The sequence below is a fragment of the Phyllobates terribilis genome, unplaced genomic scaffold, assembly GCF_046119375.1.
Source record: "Phyllobates terribilis strain yellow unplaced genomic scaffold, ASM4611937v1 Scaffold_1__5_contigs__length_1240528914, whole genome shotgun sequence".
Taxonomy (NCBI): domain Eukaryota; kingdom Metazoa; phylum Chordata; class Amphibia; order Anura; family Dendrobatidae; genus Phyllobates; species Phyllobates terribilis.
Window position 1 is genome coordinate 422,207,031 of NW_027362761.1, and position 17,205 is coordinate 422,224,235.

The window sequence follows — 17,205 nt, forward strand, 5'->3', positions numbered from 1 at the left end:
TGTGTGTGTGTGTGTGTGTGTGTGTGTGTGTGTGTGTGTGTGTGTGTGTGTGTGTGTGTGTGTGCGCGCGCGCGCACACACAGGATATATAAACCCTGCTTAATTTGAGACAGGTGTGTTCGGTGTGAGGCGTGAGCTCCGTGTGTGTGGGACACCGTTTGTGAGAGGCCTAGTGAGGCCGAGAGTGAAGCCTGGCAGCCTGAAAGGCCGAGCCCGGATCCTGTGCGTGGATGCCAGTGGCCTTTGAGGGAGAGCCGGCTTGTTGAGGAACCCTGAAAGGCGCAGGCTGGATGTCAAGTGTGGAAGACATACCAGTAGCCTACGAGGGGACGACAGCTAGAGACCCCTACCTGGGAAACCACAAAGCCACAGTGGTGGCAAGCGTAATGGACTGAGACAGCTAAACCCGGCAAAGGTAATACCCTGTGCTATATGGACATTGTGATATGAACATTGCTATTTTTACCTTGCCGTAAGCTGTAACCTGGAGCAAGTGGGCCTGTGTGCCACTCGGCCCATTAACATTGTGTTAATGTGTGTTGGCGTGCCACGGAGTTGGACCCGGCGAACTGTGGCTTATGAAGTAATAAACTGCAGCATTGTGAGAAAATACGTAAAGACACTGCACGTGTGCATTGATTGACGCAGCGAAGCGAGTAACCCCAGTAGGATGACTAGCGCTGCCTTACATATGGTTCGAGGATGCGGGCAACGACAGCCCGGTTGCTAGAGTCAACGGCACAGGACGACGAGTGTGGATAAAGCATCTAGCGGCAACTCGGCGGGGTTGCGAAGATTGGCGTCGCACTCAAACCTGGTTTGCTGTGGCTCGGCGGGGCTCACGAAGTTTAAAGCATCTTGCGGCAACTTGGCAGGGTTGCGAAGATTCTCATCGCACTCAAATCCGGTTTTGCGGTGGCTCGGTGGGGGCCACGAAAAATTTTCCAGGAGAGCTTTGAAGTGCTAGTGTGAACAGTGTACTGCGATGGCTGTGAGCAAAGCAGCAGATCTGTCTGGAGCTATTGAGCGGTTGAAGGGCCGGTTGGGACCGGAGCAGGTATTTGGGAAACTTTTACTGGACATGGTGCAGGAACCGCAGGAGCTGTGGGCACCATATGGAATGGCGGCAGTGGACCATTCTATGGACTCTCCGGGGGCGCCAGTGTTGTCCCAGAGTGCCCGGGGAGGTGGTAAGAGATGTTGTGAACTGAGTCCTAAGACTACTGCTGATTTTTTGTGTAAAAATTACCCTGCCGGTGTGGTTGTTAAAAAGGGGGCGGAGTCTAAAAAAGGGGCGGATTTTCACAAAAGTGTGGAGTGTAGAAAACTGAAAATTGTTACTGGTGGTGGGTTGGTGCCTCCTAAAAATGACAATGTGACCGTTGATAACAGGGTAACTCCAGTAGAAGGGGGTGACGTCAAAGTGGGAGGTGACCTGTTAGTCCACAACACCATGGGGAGTGACACAGACCCCGTAGCTGACGGTGACACTACGAAAGTAGAAGGAGAGGTCAGTCAGGAGGGGCTAGACGAGGTGAGAAAGTCCCCATCTCGTAGACGGCGCAAGGGCCACAAAAAGGTTGCTCCTGTAGACTTGGCTGAAAATAAAAATAAAGAGAGGGTAGTACTGTGTGCCTTTGCTTCAAGTGTGGGTCCTCCTTTAGAGGCAGAAGAGGAGATGACGTTGCCAGTAGCAACCTCCGGTACGGTACTGAGACTGACGAGTCAGGATCCGACAGCCCTGAAAGGGGAGGCGGCCAGTCATGACCAAGAGCTGGAGCCTATCAGCCAGCAGGGTCAGAGTGATGTGCAGCAATTATGTGAAAACCTGGGGAACGTGTCCTCAGACCAGTTGATCCTGGAGTCTGAACAGCAGAAAATACACCAGCTTGTGAAGAACTTACAGCGAGATATAAAGGGAAGCAACGAGGAAATTAACCAGTGGAAGGAAATGTTCTACGCAATTAAGGAGGACCGCCACAAAATCCAGGAAGAGGTTTTGCAGTTGAAGCTTGAGAAGGAGGCGCGGCAGGATGGTGTTTCTGGACGCGAACAAATCCTAGAACGACTGCGCAAACAGCTCAACCAGGAGCTGTGTGACTCCAAGGAGTGTGGTGAACGCAGTAGGGAACTGCAACAGAGTAAGAGAGATTATGAGGATCTCCTCAAGGTGAAGGAAAAACTAGAGGAGGATAAGGCGGGTGCAGAGCAAGTGCGCCAAGTGGTTGAGACCACTCTGCAAGACACCCGTGAGGAGAATGATGATCTCCGGGGAAAGACCCTAGATCTGGAAGCTCAGGTGAAGGAGCTACAGATGTCCTGTGATGCTCTCCAGAAGGCGAAGACGTACCTTAAGGAAACAGTCAGCAAGATGGAAGCTGAGCGAGAGAGGATGGAGGAGTCCATCGGAAAAGCCACAGACCAGGGCCAGGAGTTGACCGCTGGTGATGGGAGGTATGAAGCAGATACCTCCTCGAGTGATGTGGGCTCGGAGGGTTCGGTGGATGTCGAAGCCGAGATCAAGCAGCTCAAGGAGTTGCTACAAACCCAGTGGACGCAAGAGAAGCGTGAGAGACTGGCTATTGAGAACCGAGTGGGCACATTGGAGACGGAGAGGTCTGAGAGAGCTCTGCTGCTGGAAGAGCAGTTGAAGCAGGAAGAGCTTCAGAGACGGGCCGCTGAGAGGCGAGTAACTGAGCTGGAAGGAGAAGTTTTACAGCTCAAAGGTCGCCTAGCAAAGTGTCACGTGGTGAACGAGGTCTCCTTGGAGAAGGGAAAAGGCAAACAAGTTGCACTTACTTCCTTAGACCATGAGAAGGTGGACCTGAGGAGAGCTAAGAGTATGGTGTTGGAAGATAAAGGTGAAGTGGAGGTGGTCAAGACGAAAAGTTGTGAATTGGTAGCTGTGAGTCAGCTCAGGGGAAGCATCCAGGGTGAAGAAGCTGGAAGTCAGTTGTCCCTGAAACCTGAGCTGGTTGATCGTCTGGAAACCACTGGTGAGACCGAAAAGTCTCGGTACAAGTGCCTCGTAGATGTACCCGAGGACTTGAGGGAAGAGTGCACCCGTGAATTCGTGCATGAGGAGTTTAAGAAAGCCGTGGGAGCCTGTAAGGTGTACCTGACCTCAGAAGCGAAACAGCTGGTGGTCCTGTCCACGACCAAAGTCACAGTGAAGAGGGTAGCTATCCTAAGTGACATGCACTGGCGATGTATTCGCACGAAGCGGTTTCTCAGGTTGAAGACGGAACAAGCCGTTGGACAACTGGAGCTTAGGAGAAAAGCTCACAGTATGAGTGATGAGGTCATCCGGGTGCCTCATGTTCTGGTGAGAAAGCTCATTGGGAGAAGCGGTCGAGCCATGCAGATGATGGTCAAGAAGTCTGGTGTGGTGAAAGTAAGCAGTCCACGTGATCATCAGGTCTGGATACCAGACGAAGACGGCATGGTGTCCTTCTCCGCTGTGGGAACAGAAGAAAGCCTAGAATATATACGCATGCTGATTGAGTACCGAGTGACCTACCTGCAGGAGGTAGAACAATTGAATCTCGCTAGACTGCGAGTAGATAGACAGCATCATCTGAGCAGCAGAAGATGGAAGCCGTCTAGAAATAGTGAGACCCGACAGAGAAAGGGCCCCCTAAATAACAGAACAGCTACAGCTGAAGTTAGGGACCTTTCAAGATGTCCTGAGAGTAGTGGGCGTGGGTTTAGAGGTAGTGAGACCTCCAGTAACTCAGGTTTGAGCAGCCCATACAAACGACCCAATAGAGGACGGGACAGTACGGAGTCGAACTGGACCTTAGATACCAGGGCATGTGAGTTGCGCTGCTGGGAGCGGGGAAGACCTGACAGGGTTTCGATTGACCGCTGGGAGCGGGGGAGACCTGACAAGGTTACAACTGACCGCTGGGAGCGGGGGAGACCTGACAAGGTTACAACTGACCGCTGGGAGCGGGGGAGACCTGACAAGGTTACGACCCGGAAAGGTGGCCTGACGAAGTCAGTGACAGTGACAAATGGTAGGTCCCTAAGGAATGGGCTAATGTCATTGACTAAGGTTCCAGGGGCTGAGTGTGTTCGGTGTGAGGCGTGAGCTCCATGTGTGTGGGACACCGTTTGTGAGAGGCCTAGTGAGGCCGAGAGTGAAGCCTGGCAGCCTGAAAGGCCGAGCCCGGATCCTGTGCGTGGATGCCAGTGGCCTTTGAGGGAGAGCCGGCTTGTTGAGGAACCCTGAAAGGCGCAGGCTGGATGTCAAGTGTGGAAGACATACCAGTAGCCTACGAGGGGACGACAGCTAGAGACCCCTACCTGGGAAGCCACAAAGCCACAGTGGTGGCAAGCGTAATGGACTGAGACAGCTAAACCCGGCAAAGGTAATACCCTGTGCTATATGGACATTGTGATATGAACATTGCTATTTTTACCTTGCCGTAAGCTGTAACCTGGAGCAAGTGGGCCTGTGTGCCACTCGGCTCATTAACATTGTGTTAATGTGTGTCGGCGTGCCACGGAGTTGGACCCGGCGAACTGTGGCTTATGAAGTAATAAACTGCAGCATTGTGAGAAAATACGTAAAGACATTGCACGTGTGCATTGATTGAAGCAGCGAAGCGAGTAACCCCAGTATGATGACTAGCGCTGCCTTACAATATAATATAATTATATATATATATATATATATATATATATATATATATATATATATATATATATATATATATATATATATATATATATATATATATATATAATTAGACACACACACACACACTTAGCTGGCACCTGTTCACACTAGCTAGCAGGCGCTGGTCAGTTTTTCTATTAACAACCTCCTGTTTTCTAAAGGGGTTGCCTAGTGTAGAAGAGCTAATTTCATACACCCTAATAGAGTATCCTGCACTAAGAGAAGAGTCAGCTCCGACCCCACATGTCTTGAGAGCCTCACGTCTATACACAGTTGATTGATTTAAATAGGATTTGTGCAATGCATCATTTGCCCCAAGATGGCGCTGCAGAGAACTGACGACTTGCTGCAAGGAATCTCCAGAGATGAATCTTAATTGCAGGAAACCATGAGATCAGTTGCTCATAGAGGGACCATTATAATTAAAGTGGTTGATCTCTTTGGACAAAACATTCTAATAAGACCTTTCACCAATCTTGGTATGTCTGAATCTTTTCTTATAACTAAGCAGTGAACCATTATCTAAAGAATACAAGTTCATTACTAGAACAGACAACTGGAGATTATATAACGGATTACATGACTATTGTTGTACCTTAGGCTTTGACCAATATTCTCCCGGAGAAAGATCAGAAAACTGAGGCATACAGCGCATTCTGGGCCTACAAGGGAATACATGTTAGAATTGACATTGAATAGATGAACTGTGAACACACACACAGAATATGTTATAGAAACAAAACCCTAAAGAGATGAACTGGAATATAAGTTGGTGTACATGCAGTAGGTGCGTGTTCACACTGTCCACTAAACAGACAAAGCCCAAGATAAAAATAAAATCAGCAAATAGCCTGCAGTAAATAAATAGCAATAATGCATGAAAATAATAAAGCGTGCTTAGATAACTTAGAATAAGCTCTGGGGACAGATTTTAGGGGAGATCTATGTCCAGCCCAGAGATCTTAACAGCTCATGTGCATAGAAGGAAAATATTAATTTCTCTGGAATAAGACATCAGATCGCAGAAATCAAGGTGTCATTTTATTCAGCTTCCAATGACCTACATGCCCATATAGACAGATTAGGAGGGTTGATTCTACTGACAGATTCCCTTTAAATGCTGCTGTCAGGAGAATGACAGCGGCATTTAAATGGTTAACAGCAGCTATCAGAGCTCAACTCCAGCCGCTGCTGTTAGCCAACATTTACCACATGTGTAGAGAGCTCAGCTCCTGAGACCTCTCTGCACATGGGCATTACACCCCTCCCCAAATGACTAACATGTACATCAATTTGTACTAAGGGGGTTAAAAGATCATCCCTTTATTCAGACCAGATTTCCTCTGACAGATTTTCATTTCCATCACATTCTTTTCATACTAGCAATGCTGTTGGCCCTAAAGGACCATTTTTTATGCCATTTTGGCGAGTACTCCAGAATTGGATTCACTGCAAAATTTGTAACCATCCGGTCATCTATTAGGAACAAAAACTATAATGAGTCACTTTCAAATGCCCAAAAATAAATAGGCTAGTGGCTGTTGTATGGCTACGATACATACAGAGCTCAGCAATTACCCATCCATTCCAGAAAGCATATAAATACACTATCCATTCACCTAGATCACTAATATTCCACCCAGCAAAGCCACAAAAAACATTTCAGGACAGGATGACACCTTACCTGGATTTTTCTGTGCTTGGTTTTAATGGTGTACTTCCAGCGGAGAGCAATCCATTATCGCTATCTGACGAGTCGCCCAGTCTCCTCTGAAGCCAATCCCGCAATGGTCTAAGGAGACGCAGAGAGAATATTGAACATGAAGGAAATCAATGTAAGGTTTTCTTTTTGAAAATGATTGAGGTTTACAAGTGCAGGGAAAAGTGGCAGTTTTTCTCAGAGAGCAAAGGATTGGCACAGTCAAAACCAATATGACAACCCTTGTGCTATCCCCAAACATGTGGGCAAGCCACGTAAATATCAGATTAGAGCAATCTGAGAAAGACCAAGGCTACATGGCAACTTTGATATCTGACTACTCCGGAGTATAGATTTGACTATTTAAAAAAACAAACACATAACCACACAATGAAATCACAACTTTGTCACAAAGCGATTTACAGTGGAGGTAAATGGTCGTGTGCGACCTACACAAAAATCCATTAGGTCTAAATTTTTGCGTCACAACACGGAGAATCATTTGATACGGTGATAGTCATTAGTGATAAAAGCAAGTGTTCGTTAATCAGAGGTTGCCGAAGGTGCTCGGGTGTGCACGAAGTATCGCGGGTGCTCAAGTGACATGTCCGAGTCCCTGAATCAGCATGTTTCGTCCACATGGGGTGGGAAAGCACTATTCTGTGGTCAGATATTATCATACTACTGAGGACTTTTTTACATCTTGGCAGTCATTACAGGTTTGTAGTCAATGTGAAAGGTCTTAGGAACCTCAAAACATGCAAAAAAGTATGTATATTATACCTGGAACACATAAATGGTGGTGATATCAGTGTTTGCACATTACATTATTATCGGTGTATGTCCATTCCATTACTGTCTGCATTGCATTTGTACAATAAGTATGGAGTGGTATACACTCTTATTGTATAGGAATGGCAAGTAATTTTGCAAGTAATTTTGGGTGGGACCCAATCAGTAAGTAGGCCAAATTATAGATTTTAATGTACTGTGATAATAACGTCAAAGTACAGCCCTAGCCATAACGCAACACCCCAACCCACCCATTCAAACACCGACACTGCGTCCAGTGGTGTAGAATATAGTTATGTACCAGAACATGCACGGCCACCTCTCCACTGAGAACAGGGTACAGAACCCCAGGGGGTGCACACTGCCCTCCCCTCAATCACAAATGCTCTTTATTGCTGGCACGTTTCTCATTTTACTTACCTTATAAAAGGTATGACCATGAAGAATTTGTTTGGAGCCAGCCCTAGCTTTGACTTAGGTGTCATATCATTTTTATGGCAGGGCAGCTTTTCAATTGGAAACCACTCAATGTTCTAGGACAAAAAAAAACAAGAAGGTTAGATGCTGTATTCTGTGATCAGAGTTTCACAAATTCATTTCATTCATCATAAAAAAATAAATAGATAGATAAAGCAGACGAAGAATTCAGACGTCGTCCGCATATTCTTCACAGCCCAGGAAATTAACGAGGCATCTCAGGTTAGGCCTCATTCAGACATCCACATTGTGCATTTCTGACAACTAGAACACGAGCCAATCCTAGTCTGTGGGGCAGTTTATATGGCCATCGTTTTTCCAGACTGAGTGGTGCACACACACACAAAAAAAAAAAAACACAGTTGTGCTCAAAAGTTTACATACCCCGGCAGAATTTTTGCTTTCTTGGTCTTGTTTCAGAGAATATGAATGATAACAAAAAATACTTTTTCTCCACTCATGGTTATTGGTTGGGTGAAGCCATTTATTGTCAAACTACTGTGTTCTCTTATTAAATCTTAATGACAACCAAAAACATCCAAATGACCCTGATCAAAAGTTCACATACTCCAGTTCTTAATACCGTGTATTGCCCCCTCTAACATCAATGACAGCTTGAAGTCTTGTGGTAGTTGTGGATGAGGTTCTTTAATTTCTCAGATGGTAAAGCTGCCCATTCTTCTTGGCAAAAAGCCTCCAGTTCCTGTAAATTCCTGGCCTGTCTAGCATGAACTGCGCGCTTGAGATCTCCCCAGAGTGGCTCAATGATATTGAGGTCAGGAGACTGAGATAGCAACTCCAGAACCTTCACTTTGTTCTGCTGTAGCCAATGACAGGTCGACTTGGCCTTGTGTTTTGGATCGTTGTCATGTTGGAATGTCCAAGTACGTCCCATGCACAGCTTCCGGGCTGATGAGTGCAGATTTGCCTCCAGTATTTGCTGATGACGTTCTGCATTCATCTTTCCTTCAACTTTTACCAAGTTTCCTGTGCATTTGTAGCTCACACATCCCAAAACATCAGAGATCCACCTCCATGCTTTACTGTAGGAATGGTGTTCCTTTCATCATTGGCCTTGTTGACCTCTCTCCAAATGTAACATTTATGGTTGTGGCCAAAAAGTAAAATTTTAGTCTAATCACTTCAAATTACCTTGTACCAGAAGTTTTGAGGCTTGTCTCTGAGCTGTTTGGCGTATTGTAGGCGGCATACTTTGTGGCATTTGCGCAGTAATGGCTTTCTTCTGGCGACTCAACCATGCAGCCCATTTTTCTTCAAGTGCCTCCTTATTGTGCATCTTGAAACCGCCACACCGCTAGTTTTCAGAGAGTCCTGAATTTCAGCTGATGTTATTTGTGGGTTTTTCTTTGCATCCCGAACAATTTTCCTAGCAGTTGTGGTCGAAATTTATGTTGGTCTACCGACCGTGGTTTGGTTTTTACAGAGCCCCTGATTTTCCATTTTTTAATCATAGTTTGAACGCTGCTGACTGGCATTATCAATTCCTTGAATATTTTTTTTTTTTTATATCCTTTTCCCTTAGATACGTTGACAATTCTTTTGCTTTCCCCATGACTCACAATCCAGAAATGTCAGTGGCTGGATGAAAGATGCAAGAGTCAGTCTGGATCCCAGAAACTCACTCAGCTTTTATGCACACCCACTGATTACAAGCAAACAGGTCACAGGTGAGGATGTTACCTTTAGTAGCCATTCAAACCCATTTCGTGTCAAATTCTGTGCATGTTATCAGGCCAAAGTCACCAGGGTATGTGAACGTTTGATCAGGGTCATTTGGATGTTTTTGTTTGTCATTAAGATTTAAAAAGAGAAAACACAGTAGTTTGACAATAAATGGCTTCACCCAACCAATAACCATGAGTGGAGAAAAAGTTTTTTTTGTTATCATTCATATTCTCTGAAACAAGGCCAAGAAAGGAAAAATTCTGCCGGGGTATGTAAACTTTTGAGCACAACTGTATGTCCATTTTTGATCAATGATGAATTGAAGTCAATGGCTCTGTGAAAAATCTCGGATAGCATCAGTGTACTGTCCATGAGTAACACTGTAATTAGACAGGAGATGCTTTTTCATTTATTTTTTTTGGTCCATCAGTAAAATTCACTGATGGTAAAAACTGACACATAAAATACTGATCAATTGAATTCAAAACAATGAAGAACAGTCTGTTTTTTTTTTTTTTTTTTTTTTTTTTTTTTTTTATGTATGAGAAAAATGATCAACATCTGAATGAGACCTTACACTCAGTACACCTTTCGAGCAGAGTACACTTACTCGGATTTCTCTTCTTGTTTTTGGATTAAATTTTGTGTCCTTTGAGACCCCAGGAATGATATACAGGCGCGCTAACTGGTCATTGATCCTCAGCTCAATGTAATCATTATTGCAGATACGATCTTTGATATCAAAGCCCGTCTCTTCAAGTACCTGAAAGAAGAATCAGATCAGCATGCGAGGAAAAGAAGAACACAATAGAAGTAACAACATCTAATACAACCTGATGTTATCATCAAACATTGCGGCAGGCAGGACAGAGATTACATTTACCAACACAGATGATTTAGTACAGGATGCACAATTGTTAAGGATCCTTAAAGGGGTTCTCATCAAGCTAAACAAGTAAAATCGCAAATTGCTTGTAAAAACAAGCAACGTGGCAATTTACCTTGCGTCAAAAATCATCTCTGCTCTCAAAAACGAAGGGACTTTTTAATCTTATAGTTTACTACTTGTGGCCTCTGCAGTCTAGCAGCGGTGGCCGGACTCCTCGGCGAGGAGCACACACTTGTAAGTGCTGCTGTGAGGCTGGATCACGGGATCTGGTCAGTGACGGTGCTCCAGCACTCCTGATTATTGCAGCATGGGAGAGTGCACAGTATGGACCAAGGTGCGAGAGCATCGCCCCTGGCAAGCAGGACACAGGAGAGCGGTGCACTCCTGAAGAAAGAAGGTGAGAGCAACACTAATGCAACACACCATAAATCTACAGTGCTGGGGTGATAGCAGACCAATACTGATGGTGTAATCTATGGCTATGCGCCCACGATGCAGAATTGCTACAGATTTTTCCTGAGCGTATCTGCATCTCCCTGGCAGAAAAAACGCATGCGGATTTGACATGTGGTTTTTTCAGCCAGGGACAAGCATTTTTTTAGCATGCGATTTTGTATGCTTTTGTCAAGCGCTTTTCCAAGCGATTTTAGTATCACTTGGAAAAATGCTTGAAAGTTGGTCACGCAATATAAATCCATGCAACCGGCATGGATTTATATTGTGTGACCAACATAATGTTTAAAAAAAAAAAAAAAAAAAAAAAAAGAATTAGAACATAAAAAATAACCTTATACTCAACTTTCCGGCGGCAGCGGTCCGCTCCCGGCGTCGCTGCTGGCTCAGTGGCGGGTACCGGTAATGTAAAAGGACCCTCCATGACGTCAGCGGTCAGGTGATGGTTGCGTGACCATCAGCTGACTAAATGACGTCAGCGTAGGTCCTTGCAGATCACCCGTGGGAGCCGAGGAGAGCGCATAGTTACCGGGCGCACCGGAGAGGTATGATTATTTTTAACTTTATAATTCTTTTTTAACTTGTAAGTACGATTGTACCTGGGTTGGATGAGAGTCTCCTCTTCTCCAGACACGGGTACCATCCGCTCATTAAATCGCATAAGATCCGCATGACTACGTGTAGTCATGCGGATCTTATGCGGTCCAATGCAAGTCAATGGCTGCGATTTTGCAGCGGAATCGCACTAGAATTGGTCTTGCTGCGGTTTTTACTGCAATGCGAATCCGCAGCGGAAATTTCCACATGATGTGCACAGCACATGCAGATTTGCATTGCAGTACATGGCAGACCTATTACAAGCGAAAATCCGCCGCAAAAACGCATTAAATCCGCATCGTGTGAACATAGCCTAAGGCTTATACAGATATGGGAACACAAAGAATGCACAAATAGTTATCATAAACTAAATGAAAAATACACTTTTTTTTTCCAGATCTCCATTGCAAAATGTAGCTAACTGAGCCCATGTGGGAAACCCTCGCCTAAACCGGACAGCACCTGTATGACTATGCCTAGATTGAGTGATCATGAGAATAAAGTCTGAAAACGAGCAGCGCCTCACCTCTCTAGCTGCACAATCGTGAGGAGCTTCTTCTTTATTCACTTTTCCTTTTGGAAAACCCCATCCAGACTTTGCTAAATAACCCTGAACAAGAAGCACCTGGAAAGAAACAAGTAGATAAAGTGAGTGCGGCTGCGTTCACACATCCATATTATGAGTAGAATTATAGGGTCAGGTTGTATTTAGCTGCCGTCACACTACAGAAATTCCAGTGGAAGGTAAGGCCACACCAGGTGTTATGGTGGATGTCTCTGATGTATGCCAGCGTATGGTCATATGTTCCTATGCTTTAAAAAATATATTTATAGAATTATAAATAATATATATACACATTTTTTTTTTTTTTTTTAAAGCATGGGAACATATGGCCATGCGGTATATATACGGTATTCTATAATAAATAGGTCTATGTATTTTGCGGCATGCTCCCTACAGAACAGCTGTAGACTGCGGAGCAGGACAGTGCGCTATTACAGACATCTGAGAAATATTATCTACCAAGGTACACAAAAAAGTGTCAGATTTCCATCTAGTCTTACTAACTAGATCTGCTCATCTCTGGCATTTTGCATAAATCACTCACATTTTCAAGTGTCTCATCCAGAATAATGGCACCATAGGTGGGTACTCCCATCTTATATTCCTTCCATTCATCCAAGACCCTTTGTACATCTTCACCATTGGGAAGTAAAAATGGGCAATGCTGGAAAAGTGCAAGGATTGTAAAGGAAAGTATGGGACAGAACCGAAAAATTCCACTGGTGAAGAGCAACTTCCATGAGTTGTACATTTAGTGCATATTCATTTGGGTTGGGAAATAAACCATTATGTTGGATAGCCGATATTGTGATATGAGAGACAATCAGCAATGATCAGTAGGGCCCAGGCACCTTGTATCTGCAGGAGCAGTTTGGATCGATCACCTATGAAGACTTATTGAGGAGGATTGAATAACGGGCGAGCGTCCACCCACATGTACCCAACGAATCACAGGGGAGCAGCACTAGATCCAACAGGAAAACTAGCAACATGGATCTCTTAAAGGGCTTGTCTGTTTACACACACACCCACAACTCCTGTACATGTTGATGTCTGACAGTCTCCAATTCAATAACCTCCTGTATGAGCCAGAATGGAGTCCTTCACTAGAAGTGGCTCCAGGACTGAAGATCTTTCCCCTCCATCACATTATCAGCCAGGCATCTAATGACGCCCTCATGTTGGAAAATCTAAATTATGAACATTAAAGTTTTCTTTTATGGAAAGCAGAAGCTGTCCAGCACAAATTTTCAGGCTTTGGATATGTATTTGCCAATCACCAAGAGTCTCGGAGATTCTTAGCATTATATGTGTAAGGCTGGATCTACACATCTGTGATTCGCGGGCCGAGAACGGACTGAGATGCATGGACCAGCCGAGGGTCTCCAGATCCAAACTCCACAGCCTCATGGGCAAATATGGCCATCTAGTTCGTTCAGGAGCTCTACAGCCAGTCTGTGCACCACAGTCTGTACTCGGCCCGCGAAACATGATGTGAATCCGGGATAAAGCATTCAGTAATGGCACACTGGTGAGCCCACTCTCTGGTTTGGCTGGCCAGTCATCGGAATGGCCATCATGTCATGCTACACCAATGTAGATCCACGTCACTGGAGAAGACACCACATATGACAATGAACATTTTTGCTGTAGTTCGTCATGCAGAAATATAAAAAAATTTATACTACAAAAAAATTTCTAAAAATTCCAGCAAACTGCATATTAGTGCTGTATGTAAGCAATGTATGTAACGGACGACGGGCAGAGAACCTTCCTGCAACCACAACCCAGCAGCAAACACTGAGAAGGATATCGGCTTTAGCAAAGTCCCTTATCCCACATTGAGGCAGGCCTGGAAAGTTCTGCATGCAGAAGTCCAGGTAAAACCAGTGGGCCAGTTCGATCTGGAAGCAAACTCTGATGGCGTTATCTCTTTCTTCACTGGGAATGTGTAAGATAAATCGGCTGTGGAAAAAGAAAAATCAGGTCGTTACTATACGCAGTGGAGTCAAAAAGACACAGAGACCAGAAAACCCCATGTTATAGTCAGAGGAACAGTGGCAGCTCCATTACTATAATAGAGGATCTGAGCAATAGGCACAGGACCACCTCTCCGCTGACCACTCTGGATAGGGGTGGCCTGGATCTACTTAGGGGGTCAGGAGTCTATATTGACACGTCTATTAGGCCTCCATCACATGTCCTTACAATACCGGTATCAGAAAAAACAGTCCTGGTGTCATCCGTGTTTTGGATCAAAGGCTTAGTGCCCACGATGCAGAAATGAAGCAGAAATTTTCCTGAGCATTCATACATCTCCTTGGCAGTAAAACGCATGCGGTTTTTACATGCGGATTTGCCATGCGTTTTTCCAATGCATTGTATAGGCAAATACACATGCAGAAACGCACAAGAATTGGTCATGTCTGTATTTTTTCTGCGAGTAAAATCCGTGAACAAAAAATCCTGACCATGTGCACAGAACTTGCAGAATGTCATAGGAAGTCATGGGATAAGGTATGCAGTGCGTTTCTGGAGCGTTTCCACGCTGCAAATCTGCACCAAAAACGCATCGTGAGCACACAGCCTGAGGGTCATCAGTATTTCTCCGGTATAGATAAAGAAAGAATGAAATGACAAAGCTTCTCCTATACTTTGCAGTGTTAAACACGTACAGTACACTGATGCCATCCTTTTGCTGTAGGTATTTTTCAGACCCATAGACTTGTATTGGCCTTGCCATCCGGACATGTATCTGTGTGGTTCACACGGATATGGGAAGATCACCAGAGGCTGTAATGAGTTCATGAGTCATCCGAGAAGAAAACAGATGCCACATGTACTGCAAACACGGAGGTGTGGGGGAGGCCGTATACTGGCAATGCTGCTGTATGTATCATTGCCAGCCCTGTGATATTATACATTGTATAGGGCTACATGGTGATACACAAAAAAAAAAAAAAAAGAAGGAAAAATAACCACAAGGCGACGCTCTGCAATATGGGATACAATGGAGTTGGGCGGATTATTTTTCTCATGGATTCATTTGGAAATATAGAGAAAAACCTCAGTGTGGTTCTTTAAGAAATCAACGGCCCATGTCGCTGCATATTGGATTCATCCCAAATGGATGTGATCCTGCCTCAACAATTGGCCATTTATGATGAAGAACCCGGAGACTCGGGCTTGTAACACGTCACAGTCCGCACACCGCTATGTTTTATACATCTAATAAAGGGCAATGTTTGATTGGACCTGGGGATGGGCGCTGGACACATCTTTCCTCCATTCTGTGTACCCTTGGTTCATCAGCCATGGATTCTGTCTCCAGGGAGGGGTGAGCTGAAACTACACTTATTTGTTCATATGATATCCATCACGCCCAGCCCTTTCTTACCCAGAAATCATTTGGTGGCGTCACAGCGCCCCCTACACGAGATGATCCGCAATGAATGGCAGACACTGATCTACAGTGTGTGACTTCCTGTATAGGAGATGCCTGGGCCGTAAACATTTTACGAAAAAAATCCGGCAGCGATCACATGGCCCCGCTCCATAGTGACGTGGAAAGTATTGTTTTTCCCCTTTTTTTTTTTTGCAACAACTTTTTAGTCTTTAATTTTGTGGCAACTAAAATACAATAAAGCGGCGCTGTGTATAGGATGGAGCCAAGCACCGGACGATGAGCAGTGACGGCCGAGAGGGGGTGGGGGTCTCTAGGTACATAAGGCTGGATCCATGGACAGAACAGCGCTTGTGGAGGAGGCCAGATCTATGCAGCGCCCACCACCCACATTCCCCCGCAGGGTCAGAGGTCAGCCTGTGCCCTAGCCAGTATTGAGGTCCCGGAGGTCAGACCTCTAGGATGGCATCAGACACGTGCGATCCTATCGGCAGCCACACCAGCATAGACAGGAGCAGGGCACAACCGTCACACTGGGGGGGGCCCCGCAACCATCACACTGGGGGGCCACAGAATTTTCTCTGACAACTGCAAGAATATCAAAGTTGTCATACTGTGTCAGGAGCAATGATGGACACGATCAATGGCTCAGATCACTGTACTACCAGTCCCACAGGGCTGACAGCGCATGCTGAGGCTTGTAGTACCACAAGTAAAGTTTATTCCAGGACCGCTGACGCCCGCCGTCACCTGCACAGGTCGTCCAGGACGCCATCTGGAACCTCCACTCGCTTGCCTTCCATGTTGGACACAGGCACATCCCGGAGACAGAACGATCCAGGAGCCTGAAATAAGCGGGAGCTGCGGGGCGGAGCGAGGAGAGGAAACAATAACAAGCGCAGCTCCGCTCCTCGCAGTCACTCACACTGCGTCACCTCCGCCGCCAGCTGCACGGCCACCGCGTCACGGGGACAGCTCCACCAATCAGCGATGGAGCTCGCCCACGTGTCTCCACACCCCCCCCTGGGAAGACGTCACGGGAAAGTGTCGGACCAATCGGGATTCAGCATTCAGTAAATCCCGTGGCTGCCCTTGGCAACAAGGCGTGAGCTAATTGGACGGAGTGTTGCTATAGCGATGTCAGCCTTTAGTCTAAGTTAGATTGGCTGGTGATGCAGGAATAGAAATACACGAGTGGCCAGTAAAATGGTAGAGACGAAATATAAGTGGGCTAAATGACCACTGGTGACGTCATGCCCGGGGGACTATGCGATTTGATGATGTCACCGGAAGGGGCGGAGTCTTTTCATTTGCTAACCTGATACCAGGAAGCTGCGTTCTGCTGCTCAGGCTGTGCAGTGATGATACTGAGCAGCTGAGGGGTTTTGGGGGCGTAGATAAATGGATGTTCCTGCATGGGGGCTGCATGTTGAAGACTTCACAGGGAATAGGGGGATTTTGTATTTGTGGGTAAGGAAGGGGTGCTCTTACTTGCATGGGACTGTGTGTTGGGGGTCTGTATAAGGAAGGAGGGGGTGCTGGTATTCGCCTGGGGCTGCGTGCTTAGGGTCTGTGTGGGGAAAGAGGGGGTCCTGTTACTTGCATGGGGCTGCATGATTAGGGTCTGTGTGGGGAAGGAGGGGGTCCTGTTATTTGCATGGGGCTGCGTGCTTAGGGTCTGTGTGGGGAAAGAGGGGGTCCTGTTACTTGCATGGGGCTGCGTGCTTAGGGTCTGTGTGGGGAAGGAGGGGGTCCTATTACTTGCATGGGGTTGTGGGTCTGTGTGGGGAAGAAGGGGGTGCTGGTACTCGCATGGGAAAGGAGGGAGTGCTGGTACTCGCATGGGGCTGAGGGGGCCTGCGTGGGAAAGGAGGGGGTGCTGGTACTTGCATGGGGCTGAGGGGGCCTGCGTGGGAAAGGAGGGGGTGCTGGTACTGGCGTGGGGCTTTGTCCTGGGGGT

The 17,205-nt window shown here is 46.1% G+C and overlaps 1 protein-coding gene across 1 annotated transcript in view; it reads right to left on the reverse strand.

Annotated features, from left to right (window-relative positions):
• DCP2 (decapping mRNA 2) overlaps positions 1-16,212 on the reverse strand; it is a 28,580-nt gene extending 12,368 nt beyond the window's left edge. The window contains exons 1-8 of the mRNA XM_073677274.1: positions 15,996-16,212; positions 13,656-13,807; positions 12,387-12,514; positions 11,804-11,902; positions 9,949-10,101; positions 7,596-7,708; positions 6,369-6,476; positions 5,280-5,346 (exon numbers count right to left, since the gene is read on the reverse strand). Coding sequence (XP_073533375.1) covers positions 5,280-5,346; positions 6,369-6,476; positions 7,596-7,708; positions 9,949-10,101; positions 11,804-11,902; positions 12,387-12,514; positions 13,656-13,807; positions 15,996-16,048 — 873 coding nt within the window. The 5' untranslated portion in view covers positions 16,049-16,212. The remainder of the gene's footprint in view (positions 1-5,279; positions 5,347-6,368; positions 6,477-7,595; positions 7,709-9,948; positions 10,102-11,803; positions 11,903-12,386; positions 12,515-13,655; positions 13,808-15,995) is intronic.
• Positions 16,213-17,205: the final 993 nt, after the last annotated feature.